At 40.1% G+C, this 11,280-nt stretch overlaps 1 protein-coding gene across 16 annotated transcripts in view; it reads right to left on the bottom strand.

The window, feature by feature from the left end:
• Positions 1-716: 716 nt before the first annotated feature.
• Positions 717-11,280, bottom strand: part of mbnl1 (muscleblind-like splicing regulator 1) — a 45,653-nt gene continuing 35,089 nt past the window's right edge. For 6 of the 16 annotated variants that reach the window (XM_085438389.1, XM_085438390.1, XM_085438387.1 and 3 more), the window contains 8 exons: positions 9,981-10,220; positions 8,955-9,008; positions 7,567-7,720; positions 6,644-6,679; positions 5,891-5,982; positions 5,362-5,406; positions 4,534-4,605; positions 717-4,353 (listed from right to left, as the gene is read on the bottom strand). In XM_085438389.1, the coding sequence (XP_085294515.1) occupies positions 4,549-4,605; positions 5,362-5,406; positions 5,891-5,982; positions 6,644-6,679; positions 7,567-7,720; positions 8,955-9,008; positions 9,981-10,220 (678 nt within the window). In that variant the 3' untranslated portion in view covers positions 717-4,353; positions 4,534-4,548. The remainder of the gene's footprint in view (positions 4,354-4,533; positions 4,606-5,361; positions 5,407-5,890; positions 5,983-6,643; positions 6,680-7,566; positions 7,721-8,954; positions 9,009-9,980; positions 10,221-11,280) is intronic. The other 10 variants (XM_085438395.1, XM_085438400.1, XM_085438393.1 and 7 more) reach the window with 6 other exon arrangements.

The following is an 11,280-nucleotide window of genomic DNA, read 5'->3' as shown; positions in this document are numbered from 1 at the left end:
AGTGGGGTTTCCTGGATAATTTGCACAGAAACCAAAAAACTGATAACTCTTATGCACCAATAAGGTGTCTGTGAGCCCAGAGTTGGAACCTCTGACCGCATCAGTGGCTGAGGGGCTACTACAAGTCCACCATTGATAGATAGATGGAGCTCATGGAACCTATCCACATCCAACTTCCCCCATTTGCTTTTAAACCTGTCCAAATACAGGCTACTTCTTGAAAGTCAAGAGGAAGCAGGAAAGCTGTGCACCAGCTGTGTTAGCTGCAAGGTATCTGACATGTGGAACACAGCAGGGCTAACTATGGTGAGATTTAAATTATAAAGTGTGCAAACATCTTCCTGTTAGGTGCTCGGGAACTACATGCACTAGGAAGCACAGGTCTTTATGTGAGATTATATAGGTGTCATTCAAAAGCACCACTATCATTTCTGACCCAGATAATACACGCGATCTCATGAAAATCGCCTTGAGCATAATTAATGCAACCTTCAACATGTCATATATTGCTCTCCACGGAGCTGCTCCAGAATTGTTATCTTGATTGCCTGAACCCTTGAGAAGAAGACAGCTGTAATGACTATAAGCTGTCCTCTTCACCTAAGAAATCCCTGCTAAAAGTGAAATCAGATGATGAGTTGATTTGATTTTGCATCACTTGAAATTTCCACCTTTGTGGCATTCGCTCACATCGATGCAGAGAACCACACAGAGGGTTGCGTGAGCAAATCAAATATTGTTTTATTCAGATTTTTTTTTTCATCCATACAGCAAGAGTCAATTAACAATAAAATGTGCATAAACAAATATGAAGACAGAATAGTACATTATTGTGTGGCAACTGTTAGCAAATACATAACTGGGTGGGTGCACTTACAAGTAAAAAGCAGTCAAAGCGTACATGTGCGCCCAGCAGGGAAGCGAGACCTCGGTTGCAGCCTGAAGACTGAACGTGTGGTTTGGAGAAAATGGTGCTTTGGTTCTGTAGCAACTATACAAAGCAGCCTCGAGTCAGAAACACATCTGATGTTGTCTGGCGACTGTTACATTCATTTTTTTAAAGACTAAATTTGCCAAATAAGCATTTGGTGTGATGAGCCTTCACCTGCTGAGTGCACAGCTATAAGAGCAGGAACAACTGCCCCGTGAGTCAGCGTGGACTGTAATTATACGGCTATGAGAATGTATCCGGGGGGTGGATGAGTGCTAATGTTTTCTCATTCTTTAAATAACAAGTTTGCTTGGACAATATTTTATTTTAATCACACAAGAGTAAGATGACTTGTTCTAAAGTATCACTTCTTCCCACTGTGGATGTTATCTACTGCATGGATAATTTGAAAAACAAAGAACAAATGTTGTGTATTCTGTAGTCTGAAGGTGTTATCTTATTACCTTACATATCTATCTTTTGTTTACGTGTTTGTACTTTTACATGCAGTCAAATCAAACTATAATAGAATACACATTTTTGACAGGTTCATGTATCAGCTGTACCATGGGAGCAGCAATACTGCGTGACCAAGTCCAACACATGGTATATGAATGTTACTGGATATGTCATCCTACAAGAGGGGTGGAGTTAGCATGATATGGGGATATCTACTCCCCTACAACATTCCCTGGCAATACTAGCCACTTATAAAATAAGACAAAAAGCGCATAGCTTTCTCTGAATGCATTGGCCAAGAAACTAGTGCCCTTCTTTGCAAGCATTTTTTTTTCTTTTAGCTGGTCTTCTAATTTAAGAATTTAAATTAATCTAACAAAATTCCTTATAATTATAGATCTTTTTTTATTCAAAATAATATCTCAATATGATACACATTTTTTTCTCTGTTCATTTGACTATATACAGAAGTGCAAAAAGACAACCTTCGTCCCTTAGGTTCGAACTCATAATCTGCAGCATTTCTGATTCCTCGGGAAAACAGACGCCTCTGCTTCCTCGCTCCTAATCTCGCTATCTATCGAACATCCGAACACCCGTCAAATCTCAATGCTCGTTTTGGCCTGACATTCAGGGCAAACTTAAGAAATATTCAAACAAAAACAAAATTACATATCTCTTTGAAATGGATACAGTAGAAAATAATTTTTACTCTAAAACATGGACAGTCTGAATTTCAGTACAATATAGTATTTTCAAACATGATCTCGACATGTTACAAGGAAAAATTTAAGTTGGTTAAAATAGTTTTTGTGTGTGTGTGTGTTTGTGTTTGATTTTTTTGTTGTTTTTTTCTTGTTAAACTCAGAGACCGCTGCCGTGCAGCAAATCAATTGATCTCGTTCCTCGTATCAAAAAGTCTTCTCATCAACAACAACAAAAAATTAACTGACAATGTAACACAACTGAAAAAGACATCCAGCTATATGAATGAAGTGAATATTTAAAACTAACACATTATCATTTATATGGTTTGAAAAAAAGTTATGAATGTCATTCTACCTCAACATCTACAACGGCTATATCAATGTTGTCAAGTAATATATAGTAAGGCAAAAACAAAACAACAAAAAAAAAGAAAAATAATCTAAAACTACATACATCAAATAGATTCAAATTCTTAAGTAGTACATAACACATAAGTTCAATGAAATTTAAGAGAGTAATTGTTATTGTTACAGAGCGAGAGAGAGAAAAAAAAGATCATAAGCGGCATGTGAGAGAACTATAAAACATCATTGGTGTTCTTTACCTGCACGGTGATTGAGAGTACATTTGATTGGGCGAGGACCCATTAACTGTAATCTAAGGCTTTGTTAGGTACATTACAATCGGTAAAGACACGCTGCTGTGAAAAACATAAATCAAGACACATGAATGAAAGATGATAAACCTTTTTCCTTAATTGTTTCAGCCTCTGCAGAGATGTCTCTGTATTCACCCACAGTGGATAAGTTTGAGAGAAAAAAAACAAACTGTGCTTTGGTTTCCATAGTCAGATCTATGCGTGGATGAAAACCTTTGTGTTTTTGCATGAGATACAAGGCAAACGTTTGAACGTGTTGTACTTCCTCAGAAAATCAAAAATGAAAGTTCACTTGGGATGGGATGTGAAATTAAAATATGGCGACTGGACAAATAATCGTTCAAGTGCACATGTGACCTACTAGACCTTTGGGCTTGTTGTTTAAAGTTCGCATCCACACATGGCTCAACAGTGCTTCTTGGGAGACACAGTTTAAGAGCTGCTCCTCTTTACAAGAGGGGGAAACATGGTAACGCAATGTCAATTGAAGCTACACCCTCTACTTTGCCAGGCTTTAGAGTCAATGGACTTGTCCAGCGACTTAATTCCAAGAAGGAAAAACAACACTAGTCTATGAAAAAGAGTTATGACAAACTTTAGAAAAACCCTCCATTACTGATTCTAAACAAACAAAAAGGAACAAAAAAAACATCAAATACCAAACAAATTGATTTGGCAAGAAACCCACTTCTAAAACTGATTAATTTGAGAAAAGAAAAAGTTAAAAAACACTCACAATGGAGATTTTTAAAAACAAAACAATACAAAAAAAGGAAAAAAAAAGAGCCATACAAAACTTTTACCTTCGGTAAACAAATAACACTGCTGAGATAACACTCTGGTTTTAGCTGTATGGCCTTTATAGCACATAACGAGGTGAGAAAAGCTAGCCTGGCTGTGCTTTCAAGGTACACAGGTATGTTGGTTTACCCAGAACATTCATATGTCCAAGACCCTCATGTCAACATCTAGTTTCACTAGTAGCTGTAAAAACACAATACTGTACATGCCTAATTCATTTGGCGAATAAAATCCTGTTAAAATCATTGTGCCTTTCAGATTTCAATTCAAATTCAAGGTGCATGTTTGCATTACTCTTGTAAACGCTGAAATATGGCTATCAATTAAAAAAAATGAAAAAAAATAATAATAATAAAGCAGAACAAATAAAAAAGGAAAGGAAATCTTGGTCTACTATTGTACCAGCACTTGATGTCGTCTCATGTAACAACGCTCTTGACCTTCTGTGCATGCGGTAATAATAATAATAACTAGAAGAAACTGAGTGCTATGATTCAATCCGACACAGAGGTATCATGTGAACGTTTCCCCCGCCGAGGGGGGGAGAGAGACACGCCGACCCTGGCAACAAGATATGCTCTTCTCTCAGCTGGATGTTGAATTTGACAGCAAATTCTTCTTGACATTGATATGTGGGAAGATGGCACAGATCATGTGTTGTACCCTTGATGTTTTCACGTGTGATGAGACGTGGCAGACCCTCCTTGTCCCACTGCTTGACATTCTGAAGGTTATGTACATAAAGGCTGAACTCTTTTTTTTTGGCTTGGACGGTGCCAGCACACATTCATTTGATCTGCAAGAGACGGTGGATTTAGCTTAAATCAAACTGATGGTAAAGTGTGGTTAGAAGCTCTGTGTGCATACAAATTCAAGGGAAACTTGAAGCAGATAATATGAGTCACGCAAATGGAGAAAAAAAAACAAACAACTTGTGATGAATAGAGAAAATGTGAGGGTTGAAATAGGAACTCACTGTTCTTGAGAGGAACTACATCTGAGTCAAGTACTTGTGACTACTCAGATGATCTGCAGATATTATTGGAATCTGGGGATAGAACAACAGACAAGAGATCAAATGAAGGATGCTGACGCGAAAACGGACAAAGCTGAGGCTGGCCGGCGCAAATAAGTACAGATCAACATATTTTAACATCATCTCCTCGCATTAAGATGAAGTTATTGCTGGAAAAAACAAAGACAAATATGACAAGCTGGGGGAAAAAAAGCAATTTGGCTACAGTTGTGGCACAACTGATGCAGACACTTCTGGATAGCAGGGAGAGAGGAGGAGTAAAAGGAAGGGAGACACGAGGTGGGAGTTTGGGGCGGGGGAGGTGGATGGGAAACTGTCAGTAAGGTGGCTTCCCCCATGCAAATCTAAGTCCTCCATGTTGTTGACCTGCACGCCTCGGTAAAATGCATAAAACTAGTCCAGGATGAAGAACAGCTGCATAATGGTTCATCTCGACTGTTCATCAATCTTGTTTAATGGAAACCTATGATTATGCAATGCAGCTTGCTGCTTACAAAAAAACGCCTCCAACAGAACTGAACTTAAACACGCAGCAAGTCATCTTACAGACTGATTTTATAACTTTTTTTCCTGACATTAATAATGAGTATGTCCAGCTTTTTAACACAAAGAATATGGTAAAGCTTTGCTTTACGTGCTGGAAGAAGCAGCAGAAAAAAAAGAGAGGAAAAAAAAAAGCAAAGCACCAAAGGGCACAGATAGCAACTATTGCACAAGCTGTGCAAATGGCTCTAAAAATGTGGGGAAAAAACACTGCCTCATACATACCAATTGCATGTATTCGTTGGAAGTCAACTTTGATAAGGAAGAGTCCTCAAAATGGGAAAGGACAAAAATCGAGGTTACAATGAGGACACACATTAAAATACAATACAGCATGTTTTTGTTGTTGTTGTTGTTGTTTGCTCTTTTTAAACACAGGTATATAATCTAAGAAAAAGAGTTATAGTTAAAATGGACAAGTACTACTAGTTTATAGCACTGCTTGTGTTCACAAAACTTTATGTTGGACTGTAGTGTAGGCCAACAAGAGGGAGTCCTGCTGTTTACCCCTTGCATTAACACACAAGCATTCCCAGATTATCCATGTGCACTGAGATAGATAGATAGATAGATAGATAGATAGATAGATAGATAGATAGATAGATAGATAGATAGATAGATAGATAGATAGATAGATAGATAGATAGATAGATAGATAGATAGATAGATAGATAGATAGATAGATAGATAGATAGAGGGAGGGAGAGAGGGAGAGAGGGAGAGAGGGAGAGACTGAGGAGGTAGAGGTGCAAACCTGATTGGTGGAGGCAGTTGCGAAGGGAACGCTTGTGGCAGATGTGGTGGCTGCAGACACAGTGGCTGGAGTACCACCGTGCATCATGGGAACTTTTTTGGAGGGAAAATCATGTAAGCAAAAAATATACAGGAGGAGCAGTGTAGCCACATACACACCAGGCAAATGAGGGAAGGAGAAGGAGAGAGAGAGGAGGTCAGAGAAGGGTTCGATTTAACTGGTTCCCTTTCTTCCCTCTGCCAGCACTGATAAGGATCAAACAGTCTGAGATCGCAGTCTGGCAGCAGCAACTTACTTCCATATTTGCATGTAATAATAGTAAACTGCTGCTGTACTCTTCCAGTAAAGAAAAACAAAAACTAGAATGTGGCAGAGGGAGACAAAGGTCACCACTCTAACAAACCCCCCTCAGTTTTGTTTAATGTTTTCAAAGGGTTTCTACAGGTGTCAGGTTAAACTAGCCAAAAGCCAAGTTTAGAACGAGCATGAGGACAAGTGTGGTCGAGCAATATATACGGCAGAGAGGTCAAAATAACGAAGCTCAGTTAAACCATGAGGATGTTTTTATACATGAAATAAGCAACATTTATATAAAACATTATTTGCTTTTGCCTCAAATCACGGAACCAAAGGACTGACTCTCAGGTCACCAAACAAAAATGCTTACAAATTGTCTATGAACACAACAAAGTACATTTCACTAAAACTGCGACTCAAACAAACAACAACTAAAGAAGGAAAGCCGGGACCTACCAACGCTGGCTGCAGGTGTCATGCACAATATTGAGCCTGTCCATCATGCAGTGCAACAGGAAGTGGATTGGATAGGGAAGAGAAATCAAAACAGCCCATCACAAGGTTCATTAGAGCGAAGGGAGAGATAACGTGGGGGAAAAAAAGGTTAATATCTCTTGGACACAGACATCAGTGATTGGAAAAGGCGAAGAGGTAAACTCATCATCAGAAAACCAGTTAATTAAGTGAATCTACAGTTTCATCTTTGGTGCGAATGACAGAGTGAGAGCAGGGCTATGAGTGTAACTACAGAGCATTAAACATTACGTACATACTCTAAAAAGAAGTGAGAGGAACAGCAGATGTGTGCAGAAGCCAGACTCTTCAAACTGGTGTTTGTTACCAGATACCATTACCCAGCCCCATTCATCCCAGCCCAAGCCGAAGCCCCTCTTCGAAATATGAGTGATCACACCGTGAAAAGTCTAACAACCTACTAAAAAAAAACAACTAAACTAATACAAATTATTTGGATTACTAGTATTCATACCTATCATCCTGGGCCTGCATTTAATATGGGGTGAAGGTAGCTATAAAGAATTATATTAAGGCAATTAGTTGACAGATTGAAATAGTAACCCATTTTAATACCTACTGGCCATGCAAAGCCGGACAAAGCATAAAGCACATTTTTTCAAAGCTCTCTTTTAACACTGAAATACACACATGCAATCCCTGCAAGCCTAGATTAAAATCTAGAGTTATCACTTGCCTATTTTTTTTTTTTTTAAAATCCCTCTTTATAAAAGAAAAACAAAATCTGCTCTGTACTGCAATCTACCACTCTGTCCGACCCCAGCCAAGCAGGAGCCAGGTTAGACTGATCCAGGCATCCACTCAGTTGGTAAGAGCACTCGTTGTGGTCGCTTTGGGAGCCATACCTGATGGGAGGAAAGCAGCCTGCTGCTGAAACTGCATGCTGGCCAGGGCCTGTTGGTACTGGAGCATGCCGGTGTTAAACACGGCAGAGGCCCCGTTGGCCTTCTCCAGGGCTGCCCGCTTTGGCAGGGGAGCCATGACACTAGGGGCGATGCCCTGCCCATCCAGAAGGAGGGAGGTCAGTGAAAAGGAAAATAAAAAAGCCAGAGAGAGACAGAGGTTAAAAAAAAAAAAAAAGAGGAAAAAGTAAGACAGAGAGAGAGAAAGAGAGAGAGAGGGTGTGTTGAAAGAGGCAAAAACAGGAAAGAAAACAAAAGAAGGTACATACGTTAGAGGACATCCGAGGAGCACTGTCACAACATCCTTGTGTGTACAACAATAACAATATCATTATATCATCAGTAGCAAGCAAGCAGCAGTCTGACACAAGTACTACACAAGCAGGAGCATGGTGCCTACTGGAGCTACTAGCTAACAAGCATTCATATGTTCATTACATTGGATTGTTAACTCTGCAGTCTTAAGGCTGACTAAGTGCAACATAAGCAAGCATTAACTATTAAAACAATAAGGCTGCTAACAAGTGGTGTAACAGGTAAGAAGCACAGAGAAAAGGGAGGCTGCACTGCTAGCTCCATGATAAACTGTGTAAGCATGTTTAAGTGATGGTTCACTCGCAGACAAAAACGTCAAAAATGGTCTTAGGCCAAGGGATGTAACTCAGAAAGCGGATCCCTGCTGTTTAAAAACCATGAGTGCTCTCGCGTGCGGGCTTCATCTTGGCTTGAGGCCATTCTTGAGGTCTGAATATCCGTGACAACATTTGGTGATGGAGTGAACTATCATTTGAACTGTAATAATCTGTTACGGTGGGATCACTCCTGTATGGTTTTAAAGGCTTTCCCTCTTAGCCCGCTCACCACCACCACCATCACCACCCCCACCCTTATCCATCTGACATGCACTAGCGACACAGACATGCACACATTTGATTGAGCTGCTCCACAACACTGAACACTGACTTAAGACGTTACACTGAAGCCATGCCACCGTTTATAGAAATTCTACTTCCTTAGCCCTCACTGACTGTTGTTAGAAAAGCTACGGGTGATGAACTGATTGTGGCTCCGAGAAAAATGACGCATTTAGACTTGGTGCTTGAGGTGATCTGTACAAGAAGAAAAGCTGTTTTGGATGCGACCGTTGGGTTTTTTTTGTAACCCCGGAAAGCCACAATCACTTTATCACAGCCAATCATGACAGATCAACAAGAGGAAAAGACAGACATTGCACTGAGACAACAACAACAGAAATAGCTAGGTATCATTGGTTAAAACACTGCGCTACAACAAAGCCACATGCCAAGCTAAAAGGTGAAAGGTCATAGTACCAGGTCAAAGGTTGCGTCGAGGGGTCGCTTCAGTGATTTGACAGCCGACTGAGTCTTAATTAGCAGGCAGCGAGCACATGATGGCAATGGGCCAATGGGGTTCAAGCGCATTAACATAAACCAGCAAGCAGAGGTGCATCATGGGGGCAGCAGTGCAGTTTGGGTATAGGTGAGAAAAACAAAAACAAATAAAAAAACAAATCATTGGAATGCAAATATACAAGGGGATAACAGGACTAAGGCATGCACAGTGTGGACACTAGCTCTACTGCTCGACAGTTAAATGATCATCAGGAATCGATGACAGCTACTCATCTACATTAGTCATTGTCACACAGAGATGGATGAATATAGCGAGGAGAAAAATTATTCAACCATTACTGTAAGCGATTCTCAGTGACTGAACAGGAAATCATATGGAAGCACATATTCACAGGTTTCCATTTCACTGTGCACATCAGTCAGGTTCACATTGCAACGCTTCACCCCGAGCTTTCTGTTTCGCTACGTCAATAAAAGCATGTAGAAAACACTTTGATCAGCACTATTATTCACCCGTGCTATTACTGTAAGACAGGACTGAAAGCACAATGAATCCTTTATAATAATGTCAAGAGGAAGAGAAGTTATAGGTAAGGAAGCACAGAAACAATGGAGTCACAATTAAGGCCAGGCCATCAGAGACAGAGAGGAACTGGACTCTCTACTCGTGTTCTGCGATGATAGAAAAAGGAACAACAATCAAAAAAAGGCTTAGCATGGGAATAACGAAGCTACTAATGCACTATTGTCCGATCCTTCTTCTTATCATCCAGACATGAGCAGGTTTCACCTACATGAACATGCAGACCTTTAAGGTTGGCCTGGCAAAAGCAGAACTGAGAACGCTACATTATACCAACCAGGAAGGTTACGCAAGTTGAGTACGAAACACAGAACACATCTGCTCTACAGTCGCTAACCCTAACATAAATATAAAGCCAGTTGTGTGGGTGGTAAATGAGTGTGCTTCTGCAGACTGCTCACCATGGCTGCGGCGGCTGTGGCCTGGTTCACCTGGTGCTGGGCAGCCTTTATTTTGGCCTGCAGGTGAGCCGGCGGGTGGAAGTACTTGCACTTTTCTCGGGAGCACCGACCCTTGATGTAGTCCATGCATACAGTGACGGTGTTGTCGTTGGTGTCGATCATAGTGCTGTCTGCGGGGTGAGCGAAGCGACAGTCGTTCTCCCCCCGAGAGCAGTTGCCCCTTTGATACTCCCGACAGACCTACAGACAAATGGGATGAGGCGAATGATAACGTGCAGGCTCCATGTCCAAATTCACCACCGCGGGAGAAAACGTTGTACAGAATATTTATATGAGATTTATTTATTTATTTTTAATTCAAACCTTATTTAACCAGGAAAAATAAGACCTTTGAGATAAAAAAAATCTATTTTACAAGAGTGTCCCAGCTAAGAAAAGGCTCAGTCCAACAATAAGTCGCATAAAAAACTAACACACACACACATCTGCCAAATCCACCCAGGCAAAAAATAAAACTAAAACACAAAAACAACCAAAATCTATAAAGTTCACTGTCAATAAAAATGATGACCTTAGTAAAAGTAATAGTCTATGTCCAGTTCACTTAAAATTGCCTTAAATTCAGATTTGCACAGAACACAGAAAAAAAATCCTGTTTTATGCACTCAAATCTCAAATATTAATATTATAATACAAATTGAAGTGATTTGATCTAAACCAGTTAACCCGTGAAATTCTTTCAGCCTGTGCTGAGCCTTCCTCTATCCATCATCACAAGATATATCTGGATACTTCCTGTTCAACTATTAGTGAGATCCTGTAATGCATTCAGAAAGGTCCACACTATGTTGAACCATTTCTACATTAACACAAATACGTATAACCTCATAATACATTTTATCCCCTATACACAGCTATGTGTTGCATCTCAGACATTTGTAAGTACGAGAGACACCAGAGGGCAGCACTTTCTTTTAAATTAGGCACACATAACGGCTGTTGCTTTCCTGACATCAACTCTGCCTTACTCCTGTGAGCGTTTCAGCAGTGTGTGACTGAACATGCTTTATACCGCGCTATGCTACTTTTGTGACATGATGCTATTAAACACACAAAACTGCTATTTTAAATGGTGGCTGTGTGATATTGACACATAAAAGGTGCTATTTAACGACAACGTGACAAAAGTGTAATTTTAGTGCGGTTTGTATACGTTGAGCGCTGATTATAGCTTCAGCACTCTCTTCTAAATAACACGCCTCTGTTGTTATGCTCGTCTTGTGCCATTGTGTGAAACGCA

This window comes from Copadichromis virginalis, linkage group LG18 (genome assembly GCF_057382275.1).
Source record: "Copadichromis virginalis isolate Kocher_CV1m ecotype Utaka linkage group LG18, C_Virginalis_male_GT1.1, whole genome shotgun sequence".
Taxonomy (NCBI): Eukaryota; Metazoa; Chordata; class Actinopteri; order Cichliformes; family Cichlidae; genus Copadichromis; species Copadichromis virginalis.
Note: the sequence above shows the minus strand (reverse complement) of the source record. Positions and strands in the feature narration are given on the sequence as shown.